Source organism: Anopheles merus, chromosome 2R (assembly GCF_017562075.2).
Source record: "Anopheles merus strain MAF chromosome 2R, AmerM5.1, whole genome shotgun sequence".
NCBI lineage: Eukaryota > Metazoa > Arthropoda > Insecta > Diptera > Culicidae > Anopheles > Anopheles merus.
Window position 1 is genome coordinate 21,735,482 of NC_054082.1, and position 14,375 is coordinate 21,749,856.

The window sequence follows — 14,375 nt, forward strand, 5'->3', positions numbered from 1 at the left end:
TCTCCAAACACGACCCCATCTACAATTCCAGCACCAAATTTAAACAAAAGCGCGTTAGTTTGATAAAGCTTACAGCTCTTAAATAAAACACGCACCATTGTTGTGATACGCAGAAAGCTCCAATCCAAACGTGGAAGTGTTTGCCCCGATAATAGCCAAGAGTGTGGCCACCGTGCGTGGTATGCCGCATTGCATAACGTGCGCCGTCACGCTTCTTTTTTTTTGTGTGACAAGCTCACTCGGCAATCGTGCGCGCGCAAAAAAAACAAACCTGACCATTTCACTTTGACGCCACAACACGCCAGCGTTTCACGATCTCCACAGAGAGCGGTGTGCGTTTGCAGGCAGGTTGCAACATGAAGTGGACAAGCCGCAACGCGTACAGTTCCGACAGTTTGCCCGCTCGAACCCTTCTTGGCCATATCCAGGCATTGAAGTGGCACACATACGCTCTGCCGTCTGATGCAATTTCGAGTAATGCGAACTATGCAAGCGTAGCCACAGCAGCACCCACCTCCCCATACTTACAGGGAAAGCCGTGGTCGGTGAATTATGCATGAGCCCTCAGCCCTCCAGTCGGCCAGTGATACCTGCAGGCTTCTGAGTTGCACATCAACTACTAACCTACTATCAGTGGCATCCGGCGCACGCTGCCTTTAATCGGCTCGGCAGCCGTTCGAAAGTCAAGAACGGTTCAACCCACAACCCGACCCATGCGCGATGTTTACGTCTTCACAATTCTGACCGGCAAACGGTTTCAGCCCACCGCGAGCTAGTCATAAATGGTGGTGCCGTATAAATAGCTAATTAGTACTGAAGACGCACACGCAGGCCAGGTGCTGCTGAGCGGGTCCCGCTATGGCAAACCTCGGCCACTGCCGGCCAGCGGTACGATATGGTTCGCGGGCTGCACCGATTGCTCCATCAGCGGCTTCGCGTTCCAGCTGAGAGGTTCGGTCCGCGCATCTTGATCATCTTGCACGATGGCGAAGCCCCGTTGGCTATATATAGGGGTCATTTCTAACATGCTCGTTACCCCGCGATCGGTGATGATGGTGAACTATGCCGTAATAAGCACCCTTTCGGGCCAGGCCCGTTCCTGACCTTGCGGGTGGTATGGCTTGTCCGGGACGTGGTACCGAGAAGGAATTTCTGGAGATTTACCTTCAAGAGAATACGAGGCTTCATTTCGTAGTGTTCAAGCTTGCGCAGCGTAGCTTCAATTTGGACAGAAATGTCCACATTACGCAAAGACTTTCTTTTTTTTCCTTCCCCCGTCGTTCGAGAGTGTTGCTACAAGAGCATTATACCGCTGGCAACTGATCGGACTACCTTGCTGCTGGGGTAGTAAATATTTTTATTACGCCTGCAGGGCTCCGCAGCGAGCTGGTGAATACAATTTTCAGCTTCTCTGGCTTCGTCACATCGGTCGATTACACAAATTGTATTCAGCTGATAGCCGTAGAAATCCAAATTTCCTTCGGCCAAATGTTTGGTAATAGTAATGAACGCACAGCGTCGCTTTGGACCTATTTTCCCAACTCTTTGGATGGAAAAACTTGCTTAGAGGAAAAAATAAGAAGGAGAGACAGAGAGAAAGAGATAGACCTCTAAACCACCGAGAAGACATTATTGTCGCCCTGGACCAGGCTGGTGCTTTGAAAGGAAATGGAGGGGAAATAAAAAAAAGGGCTTGATTGTTTTCCGACTGTTGACGCCCGCGTCACCCTCCGGTTAGCTCATTAGTCGACGGAATGCATGCATGCTCCGATATTGGTGCTTTGAGAGAAAGCAGCGGACAATCGGCATCTCGACAGCACCAGGCAAAAAGGTGCATCAGATATTGTCTCGCAGCCTAGCGCGTCTCCATCATGTGAAGAGTACACCACAGGGCCTGGCAGGCCTGACTAGTTAAACGATCAACTCCTACTCCGAGGGAAATATAATGACGCTTTCAATCACACTACGAAAGCTTTCTCTGGAGAAGAAGAAAAAAAGGGCGTAATGTGATGCGCAGTCAGTGCGATTCCATGTGTCACCCCGTAGAAGTTGGGCTCGCGTAGGTGGGTGGTGGAAATACAATGTCAAACACCATTTAGCCTCCCACCGTGTTTATGTGAAGCGTGTGTGAATGAAAAAAGCTGCTCAATGCTTCGGAGGATGGGAGGGAAGGCCGACCGATATTAAACAATGATAGGAGTGCGAATAGTCAGACAAGCAAAGGGCAAACACGATGCCGAGCACAAAAGTGAGTCTTGCAGATTTCCATTTCTCCTAGCGCAATGTTCCTGTCTGTGTTTCGGAACTTTCGTTTTCTTCTTACCGCTTGTCAAACGCAACCACTCCCAACCACTCGATCGGTCTATCGATACAGATGCTGGCCTATTTTCCCCCGATTGGGTTCTACATACCGGGGATCGCCACGTGAATTCTTCCCTGCGGCGCAACAAACAGGTTCTTTGCGCACCGAACGCAAGTTGCGCCATAAAAATCAAAACCAGGCTAAAACGGTACTTACGGCAAACGGGGGAATGATCATCGCTCCGGCCAGCGTGAAACTCGTTCCCGTGACGTAGGACAGTGGCCGTGGTCATCTGGGAGGGAAATGGGTAAAGGTGTGTCGCTGTATTTGTGTAAGCGTGAACACGCGAGCCTGGTGCGGATAGCTGCGAGGGACGCAACCTACATACCCGGTTTCAAAGTCAACGCGGCGGGATTTCGTTTCGTTTGAATGAGAACGAAGGAAACCGGCGAACTAAAATGGAGAGTAGGAGGCCATTCAATCGATGGCTTTCGTTGCAATGCAACATTAATAGAATGGCAGCGTTCTGTCAAGCAACTCTAGGCTTTACTGAAGAACTAACGTTACCATTTCAGCCTTGCATTCCCTTTTAGCAAGCGGTTGACTATCAAATTACTTAGTTCAATACATTGTGGTAGGTAGCTAAAACTTAGTAGTTAGTATCGGTTTAGTTGGAATTTCGCTATTTGATAGAGGAACCTTTAGTATCGGTTACAACACTGCCAGGAATTGAATATTGAGTGGAATTTCTGAAACATAATTAAGCATACAAACTTAGTACAATCTGATCTGGAGAATGCGTCTGATATGTACGAAACATAAACCCAACATATTCTACGAAAATCATAATATCACAACCAATTGTCTGCTGTTGTTTGCAGTCTTTTAAATCTTTTGAATCTTTTTAAATCGCAATTTGAGGAGGAAAATAGTTCAGAAGAATTGCATGATGACTCACTATTTATCACAAACACAAGAGTAAACTAATGGAATCATGTTGAAGAACCTTCTTTAAAAATATTCTTGTTTAAATCGTGATCAAGAAAAACAAATTTGTTTGAAACGAGTCGATTGTATTTTATTATTGCTCAATAATTGTCTAACGTTCATGTTTAAGGTCACTATCCAAACTTTCATTTGGCTATGCAATAGTGCTTTACTTTGGTGAAAATGTTATTGATCTGAAATGTTCAAAATAATCAAAAAACATTCAACATCCACCATCGTATTAAATCAATATTTAATGAATTTCCTTTTAATTGAAGGCCAGGAAAACAATTACGTGCCTAGTTCACAGCGCTGGACCAGAGATCGGAACTATCCGCTAACTAATGAACGCTACACGCGTTGGGCAATGTAGCCTACAAATTTCACCTCGCCGTGTTTACTTGCCCAGCCACCAATTCTAGAAAGCCGCCTAATTCATTACCCAGCGCGTGTTGATGTTTTAATCGACCGCCGCTCACTTCCGAGCTGACTGACATTGAGCAGGTTAGGCGGTGAGAGAAGGCACCATCACGTTCAAAACTTCCGACGGCTCGCTGGGGCGCCATGGTCAGCGTGTGCCATTTCTTCTTCCATCGCTTGATTCCATACAATTTTCTCTGCTGCCACGACTTACCCACTGAGCAGCAAACCCAAACAAGCCATCCCACACGCCGGGGGCAAACACAAATTACGCGAAGACACACAAAAACCGACTCCGATCGGCTCGTGGCGTGCACATCCGTGGCACCCGGACAGACGTAACGCAATAGTAACCTTCTTCCTCTTTCTTACCATTTTCTCCTTTCCATCAATCAAGCGGAGGCCTTCAGCGTCGCCATCATCGACAGCGCCATCAGCCGTTTGCGTCATTGAACTTGAAACAAGAGCGCGTCCACGATCAGTACCGAAAATTATGCCCGTGCGCTTCTCGGCGGCTCATCGCCTTCGCGCGTGTTTTGAGCATCACCCAATCGCCCCGCAATTGGATGCGGCCGGCTCTTCAACCGCTTCGTTCATCGCGGAGCATTGAAATAACCACACCGAGCAGTTGCAACCGCAAGGGCGTAAGAAAGACGGGAAACACCGGAGCCCTACGGCGAGCATCGGCGAGCATCGGCGACACACTAAACCCGTTCCCGTTACGGGGTAACACGGTCCGGAACCTCTGAACAGTGCCCATTTGGGAAAGCACAAGTGGATTGTACTGTGGAGAAAAAAAAAGCAAAAAACAAAACAAAACTCGCGCAATCGTACTCGTACTCGCGGTGCTGACCAGCATGTTCGACTGATAGTGCGACCTCATCGCGATCAAGCATTGATTACCGATCGAAGCGTGCGCTGCTTGCCGGGCTGAGAAGCAGACGAACAAACAATAGGAACGAATAGGAAAAAAACTTGCAAGCAAATGGGGAAACTAAATGGGTCAAGTGTGCGGTGGTTCGGTGTGCGTTAACTAACGTGTCAAACGCGCTAATCGATTACCTTTGACCGAGCAGCTGTTTCGTGTTCCGAAGGCGAAAAAATAAGGGTGTGAAAGTGGTACTATTACTTACGGAAAATTATCGCACAAAGCGGTGTGTGTAATTAGATTTAAACTGAAGTGAGTACAACAAAATTTGGAGAGAAGTGTTGGAAGTGCATGACATGATTACATTTCAAGTCGTTCCCAAAGAATACTGTTCACGAGAAAAGTGTTGATTGAAGCGCTGTGGTGGCTAAAGTTGTAAGCGTTACTGACCACCGAACCCCAAACAGGGCCTCACAGTCATGTGTGTGCGTGAATGAGTGCATTGGTTTCCCACGCCCTGGATGAAAGCGATGGTCACGTACAATATGGACGGTTCGCAAAGAATGAGCCGCCCGCGGCGCGGTTCCAGTGTCTCGTCCGGCTTCCGGCTGATGGATGCGGACCAGCTGGACACCACGTCCACCGTGAGCCGCAACAGCATCTACAAGCTGCGGATAGACGCAATGTTCGACGACACGAGGTGAGTGGGAACCATTGGCACGCTGCCGGTGGTATGTGGTTGTGGTGCGTTTATTTTGTGGGGGTGTTTGGTGGTACTTTTTCTAGCACTTATCGTAACACGGGTAACCATACACTAACCTAATCATGCTAAACGAACGTGCTGCGTGCGCTGCCTGTCCTGTGCTTCCGTCAGCTCGGCCGTCAACCGTCTCACAGTCCGCTCGAGCTCCCGCACCGTGTTGATGAAACGCCTTTCCAGCAGTTCCTTCTCATCGACCAGCGTGCGATACTTCTGCTCCAGCACGATGCACGCTCTGCCCGGCTGTCCGTCCCGGTGGGCTTGGTCCCGCGTCTGCAGATAACTTTCCACACGTGCGTACGTCTTCCGCAACTGTCCCCTTTCATCGTAACCATCCGCCCCGCGCTCCAAATCACCGTCCAGCTCGGTAAACGGCTGTAGACCCTCGTAACAGCATAGCCCTCCATCTTGCGCCTCCGGACACGCATGCTCTGCACCGTGCACCTGGATTCGGTTGGCCCAAATCAATTCCCGCACCTGGGCCACCCACTCGCACGCCCAGTAGTTCTCCACCAGCCGTACCCGGCGCAGGGCCGGTGCAAAGCGGGGGAAAAACTCAATCCGCCGCAGCTGGTTGTGGTCGGTCCAGAAGTTTTCCAGCCGCACCAGCCGCAGGGACGCGCGTACGTCGAGCCGTGTGATCCGATTGGCCGAAAGGTCGAGCACCAGCAGGCCGTCCATCGGTTCGAACCAGCCGAGCTGCACGTGCTGCAGCCGATTGTTGGACAGGTCGAGCATGGACAGCCCGGTCAGGTAGCGTACGGTGGGTGGAATGACCGACAGCGGGTTGCCGGTGATGATGAGCGTGTTGAGGCGTCGATTGACGAGCGGAGCGACGGCAAACTCCCGCAGCTCGGTGGCGTCGATGCGAAGGGAGCGCAGCTCGTCCGAGCGGAAGGTAAGCGCCGGAATGATGCTGCCCTTCAGCGTTAGGAAGGCCGTCCCGGCCAGTGCGTCGAACAGATGGGGCGCAAAGTGTAGAATTTCACTCGCCTGCATGATTATGTGCGTTGCCGGGGGGAAGATGGTCAGGTACTCGTCGGCGGTGGATTCAAAGGCGACGCCCTCGATGAAGCAGGTGGAGTTGGGCTGCACACGGGAGCATTCGATCGCATTTCTGCTGCTGCTGCTGGCTGAAGAGGGTGGGATCGCTAGAAGAGAGCTAATTAGAAACCAGCAGGGGTAAAATGATTACTGTGTGTGTGCGTACTACTTACATGAATAGTAAAAAGGGCAATGGAGTGAAACCGATCATGTCAAGAACGATTGGACCGATTCCGATCACAAGCTGGTGCGCTGTACTGATCCCTTATCGTGACTGAAAGAATTAAACCTAAAAGCAACACACCGGACGCACTCAAACACACACACACAACGACATCTTGTTTACGGTGCACCGATCGGATCTTGCAAATAGATTCCAACGCGTTCCATCTCCACCCCGACCACCCCGTCCAAGGTTTCGTTCTCGAACACTTTGAACGTTATCAGCGGACCGATCGGTGGCGCATCGGGCGCCGCCGCACTCAGTTCCTCCAGCACGGCCAGCATCGCTTTCGCGAGCGCCAACCGTGCCCGGGACGGGTGGGCGTACGTACAGCACAGCCCACCGTTGTTGATTCGGCGCCCGCCGCACCGGAAGTCCGTCCCCAGCACGGTAATGTTGCGGTGCCAAATTTTCTCCCTCACCGCACTGACCCACTCGCAGTCCCACCGGTTCTGCAGGATGCGCGTGTACCGGAGGGCGGGAAACTGGTCCGGAAAGTGGTCGATTTGGGACAGCTCGTTCTGGTGCACATCGAACTTGGCAAGGGCCGGTAGATTCACTGGGCCGCTCGCTCCAACCGTGGCCAGCTGATTGTCGGCAAGGTTTAGGGCGATCAGTGCATTGAGTCCGAACAGACCGCTCAGGTCAAGCGTTGTGAGTGAGCAGCCGGACAGGTCGAGCAGTTTCAGGCCGGCCAGCACGTTCACACTCACCGGCAGCACGGTTATGAGCCGCTCGTGAATGATGAGCGTCTGCAGCGGGATGCCGCGCTCGGGCAGCACTTCGAAATGGTCCAGGCCGGTGTCGCTAATCTTCAAGTGGTTTAGTGTGCTGCTACCGTACCGTAGCTCCGTCACGGTGCCCTTACGAAGCTCCAATGCCAAGGTGGCATTGTGCAGTTGGACGAACAGATCGGGTCCAAAGGAAGTGATCGAGGCGTAGAACAGTTCGATCGTTTGTTGCTTGGGGAAGTGCACTTTGGTGGCGGTGGAGCTGTTCAGACGGGCACTCGCGATGATGCAAACTTCTTCGAGCTCTTCCCGCTTGCCAGGGACACCGTGCGTCGGTGTCCACATGTAACGTTCGGCCGGGATCGGCAGTGGATGGATGATGCTGCAGCTCAGATTTAGGGCATCGCTGGACACTGGGAAAAGTATCAGAAAGATGGCACTGAGAGTAAATGATTACTATGACATGATTTGGGATGGTTTGACGATAAATAACAGCTTACCTGATCGGGGTAAGAAACAGCATCTTCCTGACACTTGCCACGAATGGGGCTGTTGATAATGAACTAAATTCCCTGAGAGATTGCTGTCACGGCTGATCACGAGTGCTGTACGCGAATGGATTGTTTTGAACGTGCGAGCTCACTAACACTAGCGAGAAACAAATACAGAACCATAGCAATGGTAACGTTTGATTACCTTTTGGCAATTCCCAACAAACGTTCGGATGTAGAAGTAGTAGTAACGAAAATAATTTTTAGTATTATTTTTAGTATTTTGCGATAGTGCGATAGTATTTTTTTTATTTATAACACATTCAACATAAATAAAGAAATAATTTCGTATAAAATATCAATTTAACGAGAACGAAAAACTGCTCTTCTCTTATAGTAGAAAGACGAGCTCAGAAAACCGATTTGATCCTAATTTGTCAGCTCATTTGATAGTGAGAAGGTGCCGTTTGTCGTCCAGACCTGGATAAATCAGTTCACCGCAAAAAAAAAAAACTGACTCGACAGCAATAAAGATAAATCTCGACAGACATTCGATCTGACAGCCACTTTTTTACCTTCCGCTACCCCGGAGGTGGCTAGTGCCGCTCTAATGGCATTCTTCTGTAAGTAAGTCTGCGCCCTACGTTCGGTCCCGTTGCTCGCAGTGCACACGCACGGAGCGCTGCCACTACAGTGACATATGTTTATCGCAAAAAGTCCTTCGCAAAAGGACTGGCAGATGGTGGAAAACCACTCCAGCGCGGCCGAAACATGTGGGTCACCCATTTTCATTACGCTCGTGTTTCAATGACACTTACCGTCATGTCGCGTGCAGCGCGTACACTTGCGCCAGCATCCAGGTCTTGTTGCCCGCCCGCTTCGCGATATGGGTCAGCGCAGATAACCCGCTTGGAATAGGGTCTCGGATCGAGGAGAACGACATTTTTCGCTTCCGGGCACTTCCCCCCCCCCTCCATCGCATCGGGCCGGAAAAACTGGTTGCATTACATCCTCGTTCGCGCCCTCGCTGCACCAACGGCCACAGCAAAGCCGCGCTGTGCGCTTTGCAATTCGAGCTCGAACCGCGCGTAAACCCCTGAAGGTAGGCAAGCGGTTGCTTCCTGCGCAGCACAGCCAGCCCAAAAGCCCACGCTTCGCGAAAGCTTTCGTGCATTAGAAAGTAGTTTTTCTTCCTATGCCTGCTCTGAGTGCCCTCTCACTTCCCCTCCTCATCCTCCTCCTCATCCTCCAGGCAGTGTGCTGAAGATGGAGAGGAAAAGAAATGGACAATCCTGGGTCGGTGGCGCGTGCTCGAGCAGCGTAGGCCCGCGTGCGGTGGTAGCGAGCGCAACGAAGATCTATTCGCACCTAGGGTACGGTGCTTCCGATGCCCGACGCTCAATAGCTTACAGTGCGCGGTACCGTACGGGTGTGCTTCTCCTGCTTTGCGGCTTTGAGAAGATTAGAGAAATTGCATCTTTTCCTACGGGCATTTGTTGTGCTTTGCAGTTGGTGGGACAATTTATTGGCGTACAGATTGTTAGTGCAATGTTCCAGTGGATTGCAGTACATTTGTTTGGCCAGAATTTGTTGTGAAAAGTTTGGCGTGATATCATTTACCACCACGAGAGCGAGTGGTGTAGCGTCCGGTACTCCCAAAATTTACAGTTTACGCCAGCGTTTCAGCTTGAACTGATAGCGCATTTTATTGACCGAGATTCCGTGACTGGCGGCACACCTCGAAAGCTCGAAACCATCACTTAAGGGGGATCGCTCATAAATGTTTAAAATTTTCCGACCCCATCGAAAGCAGCGAATCGGCACTGGACGCTGGACTAGGTTACGCTCCTGTTAGTACGGTTTGGCTAGTGTGCGAAAGTGTATTGTTCGGCTGTAAGTGCGTCCGCGTAGTGCGTAGTACAGTGGTGCAAGGGTGAAGCTTTCCCTCGGAGCGAAGCTGTGCCGCGCGAAATCATTGACAGCGGTGCAAATGACCTGAGAAAAGGGGTCCTGTTTTGTTCTGCTGCGGATAAAGATGCGCAGCTGTACGAATCGATACGAAGCAACGTGTCGCAGTGCCATAGTGTCATAGTGGATAAGTGTTGCACAAACTTGACGTAGTGTTCGCTCCTCGTAATCTTCAGTTCAGGCTAATTCAGGAAAATCTGTGGAAAACCACTGACACTGACCCCACAGGTCCCAACCGCCACCAACCAGAACAGAATCCGTGTGACCAAACGCCAAGCGACACGTCGCGAGTCGCTCACCGCCTGTCGCCCGATCCCGCCGAGCGTTAGAGCTTTAAATGTGCAACCAGCAGTGCGTGCTCGATGATCGTCATCCGAACATTTCGGTTCAATGTGGCAAACAGTTAGTGATTTTTTTGTGTACCTAATCCACCAGCTATGCTTTTACGACCATAACAATAACAGTAACGCCGGCGGCTGCGAACCTAACTGCAACAGTAGCCACCACTATCCTTACGGCTGCGGCGATGATCCTATTCACACTGGGTACGGTGGAAGCGGTAGTTGTTGTGCCCCAGCCTAAGTCCCCTAACCACGTCCCATTCCTTCCCGTTTTGCGCGTTAGCCTAGCTGTACTAATAGTAGCGAGCAGAAGCGCGTCGTTGCAGTAGAATGCGATGCGGGCGGAGCACCAATCGTAGCAAACAGTCCACCATTAACTGATTCCTTCCCTGCGGGGCTAGATTGGGAGCTAGAGGACTTGGGAGGATACACTACCACCGATACTGCACTGCCGCCTGCTTACCATCTATCTCATTGCAATGGTCTTCCCTTCACTCACGTCTTTCTTTGCAGATCGATCATAAGCCAGCGGTTGGATGATCGCAGTTCGCATAACGGCCGCCGCCGCTCCTCGTCGATCAGTGGGCTGAGCCGGGGCAGCCTTGCCGGTGCCATCATAAACGATCGCGACAATCTGGACATCAGCGCGGTGGCGAGCAGTTTGCGCGATTTCGGTGGCGTCCGTGCGGCCGGTACCGGTGGACAGCCCCCGGCCACCGGTGCACCACCAGGGGCGACCGAACGTCCCGCCGGCAATGGTGCGGCCGGTACGAGCGGTTCGGCCGACGGTGCGGCCAGCGGAGTGTCCCGCCACGGTAGCGATGCGCGGCGCGAGATCAGCAACAGTGTGCAGGCCCAGATCGAGCGCATGTTTACGGACGTGGCGAAGGAGAACGGTGGCAGCACGGCCAATGTACAAAGCTTCAGCGTCCGGTGTCTCGGATCGTTGCCGCTGAAGGATAAGGTGACCAGCCTGGTCGGGCTGCAGGAGCCTCTGAGGCAGCTGTACCTGAGCGGTGCAGGACACGGGGTAAGTAACCACTCTCCACCGTGTTACCGTAACCTCGGCGTGATCGATTGTAACGACTTGACAAGACTCCTGATCATAACGCATCATTCGCATGGTTAAATAATGATCGAATTTATTAACACAAATTTAGCGGATCAGTTTTCGGCTGCAGCCCGTGTCATTGGTGGCTCGATTACCTAACCACCTCCTTCCCCTCCCTTTACGGGCTGGTATATTTCGATCTCACAGCTGTTACAGCTGCATCAGCCGTGCACATATACTCGTGCACCGTTGTGAGGCCCTGGTTCCGGAAGTGAACCAAACGCACACCTTTATTAACGGATCGCACATTTCTGCAACAAAGATTTTATCGCCAGCGCACGTTCGCTAATGAGGAAAAGCTGTGCGTGTGTGTGTGCATGTTTTTCGGCAGTGTATTTGGCCGGCCACCCATTTTACCATGTGAAAATCGTTCGACGATTGAATCGCGAGCTCAAAATCAACAACAAACCGGACAAACGGTGTTGATTGTTCGACAAATTTCTTTTCCTTTCAAAACAATCGATCCAATCACTCGCAGATGGATGCCAGATCGTGTTTTGTTTGCTCGCAGCGTGCCGTTTGGGGGTATGAAACGGGCGCGTGCAGCAAAACATTGCATCGGTCAGCTATACATCGCTTTTATTTTTTTTCCATTTTCCAGCATGCTCACCGGTACGGAGAGACATTCGTCGACAAACGTTCGTCTGAAGTTGCTTTCGTTTGTTTGTTTGCTGTTTTTGTTTCCTTAAGCGGAGATGAAATTGAACATCTCTCGGTTGAACGAGGAAGCGGTGCGTGTTTAAAATTACGCGTGTTAATTAAACTGCCCCTTAGAGTGTGTGGTTTGCCCCCAGCGCATGCAAGCCACGAAGCCATTGGCAATGGATAGGTGTGCGTGTGCAGGGATTCACAGGCTAAAGCGACGAACCGCGGGGAATAAAGCGATGAAAAGGCGAGTTTTTAACCAGCTTTAACCATTTACCATTGGTGCTGCTGTGTTTGATGGCTAAATACATGTGTCTTCCTTCGCGTACAGTATTAAACGATTAAGACAACGAACAAGGTCGATGAAGATATTTGCACCTTTGCTCACCTGCTGCGACGCACGCTGCGATCAAGAGCGAGAGGAACGGATTGAAATATCTTCCTCAGTATATCACTCACCCTAGACCGATCGTCTCATTTCGAACCAGATAGATAGTTCCGTTCGCTGGGTTTTATTCGCGGTGCTCATCTCCTGACTACTCAACGCTCCCTTTCGCTCCCTACCGCTTCCTCCAAACTAGTACAAGTAGGTTCGTTTTCCTAAAGATTGACCCCAAAGCAGGTCCAAAAACAATACAGCTACCATGAGCACGAAACCAAAAAAAAAAAACCGTGCCAAGCCGTTCCGGAGGGCACAGAGGTTCGAGCACAGAAATCCATCTTGCCGTAACGGAAACGACTCCGTTGTCCGCCGTTGTTGGTAGATGCGGGGAGGATTTTTTTCCTCCACAACTCATCCACAGTAAACCCTTTTTTTTGTACAAAAACCATCGTGAATGCTGACGGTTGATCTTTCGCCAAGCAATTAGCGACCGGGAAGGAAAATCTATCCTCCACAGGTGAAAGAAATCATTCCTGGAGGAAGAAAAATCATTCAAAACGACCCACAATCTTACATGGCCTTTAGGTGTTTGGGTGTACATTGTGTTTTATGGGCATGTCACAGGGCTGACACAAATGGCCCGTTGCCAGTGGTTGGCGTGCTACTTCAGCTGCTCATAACCGCACCATCGCGTACCGTTTTGCTGATTGGGGAAAGGATGGTTTGGATTTTGCTGCTGTTCTGTTTCGTTGCAAAAGAAGATGCGCAACGAGCATCGTTTTTTGAAGAGATATCATTTCTGTCAGCTTGCAAAAAGGTATGACGAAAACAACATTGTCAAGTTATGTAAGCGATTGATTTTGATTTTGCAAGCAATGCCAGCCGGGAGTTTTGCATCGAACAAGTTTCCGCTGTGAAGCTTCGTCGTTCGCAACACAATGAGCCAGATTGCATCGAGCAAACCGGCCCGCTGCTGCATCAGCTTTCCCGGGCGATCATTAAAATTCTCAAACCCCCGTTCGCCATCAGCGCAGCAACCGATGAGCGGGACTGTTTTAAATAGTCATAAAATCCATAAAATGTAAAAGATGAAATCAAAGCAGCAACACCAAAAAGAAAAGAAAAAAAAAGAAAGAAACAAGATCATCGTGAATATAAATATATCTTAATGTTTTAGCGTTTGCTTTCCAGTGCACCGGCGTCTCGCTTCGGCCCGGGGGGTAATTTAACGATTTCGCATATTCATGCCCACCGTCAAAGTGATCCCTCATTTGCGCACCCGCCGCACATTGCATGTGAATGAGGCGCGTGCTTGACTCGATGGTGGGACGGGGGTTTGAGACAGAAGGCGTTTGAGACCCGCGAGAGTCGAAGGCACCTCAGCATCGCCCCCATCCGCACGCACACACGTACTACGTCACCACGGTGCACGATTCACGACTCACGACTCGTCACGCTCGCATGCCCGATGGGCAGCGGGGTGGAGCGGGGCGTTGAGCGTAAATTGGTGGAAAGTGAAATTGGCCGCTCACACCTATCGCTAGTGCTCGTCTTTTTTTATTTTTGCTCTTTTTTCCGGCGGGACGGTTTAACACGGTCCAATCGTGTGAAATCCTATCGTTTCGGAAGGATTCGGGCCTTACCGGACGCGGGTGGAGAAGAGTGTTTGGGGAGGGTCCGAAAAGAAATCTCATAATGCGACTAATTATGATCGCTCACTGCAGGAACCGGCACATAGAGAAGACACACACACACACACACACACACACACACACACACACACACACACACACACACACACACACACACACACACACACACACACACACACACACACACACACACACACACACACACACACACACACACACACACACACACACACACACACACACACACACACACACACACACACACACACATACATACATACACAGAAAAGCTCAGTTACACACATTCTCATCTGTGGTGGCCAGCAAGCGCCAGCTTTGCTTAACGAACTGTGAAATGTGCATAAATCATCACCGGCCGTGTAACAACACACAAGGGCACAAGGGGTTGACGCAAGTGCCTTGGGGTTAGCGAGCTCCTCCCACTACAAA

General features: G+C 50.7%; 2 protein-coding genes across 5 annotated transcripts in view; one reads left to right on the plus strand and one right to left on the minus strand.

The window, feature by feature from the left end:
- LOC121588238 overlaps nucleotides 1-14,375 on the plus strand; it is a 37,453-nt gene that overhangs the window by 10,370 nt on the left and 12,708 nt on the right. For all 3 annotated transcript variants that reach the window (XR_006004164.1, XR_006004165.1, XM_041905959.1), the window contains 2 exons: nucleotides 4,107-5,277; nucleotides 10,649-11,165. Coding sequence is in view for 1 of the 3 variants with exons in the window: in XM_041905959.1 (XP_041761893.1) it covers nucleotides 5,099-5,277; nucleotides 10,649-11,165 (696 nt within the window). In the remaining 2 variants the exon portion in view is untranslated. The remainder of the gene's footprint in view (nucleotides 1-4,106; nucleotides 5,278-10,648; nucleotides 11,166-14,375) is intronic.
- On the minus strand, nucleotides 5,286-7,944 carry LOC121588249. Of its 2 annotated transcripts, XM_041905977.1 has the most exons (3): nucleotides 7,836-7,944; nucleotides 6,555-7,774; nucleotides 6,401-6,488 (listed from the first exon to the last, which is right to left on the minus strand). In XM_041905977.1, the coding sequence occupies exons 1-2, from the start codon at nucleotides 7,856-7,858 to the stop codon at nucleotides 6,724-6,726; spliced, it is 1,074 nt and encodes a 357-aa protein (XP_041761911.1). In that variant the 5' UTR covers nucleotides 7,859-7,944; the 3' UTR covers nucleotides 6,401-6,488; nucleotides 6,555-6,723. The 2 variants fall into 2 exon arrangements, with proteins under 2 accessions (XP_041761910.1, XP_041761911.1); XM_041905976.1 differs by lacking the exon at nucleotides 7,836-7,944 and having other exon boundaries at nucleotides 5,286-6,499; nucleotides 6,555-6,718.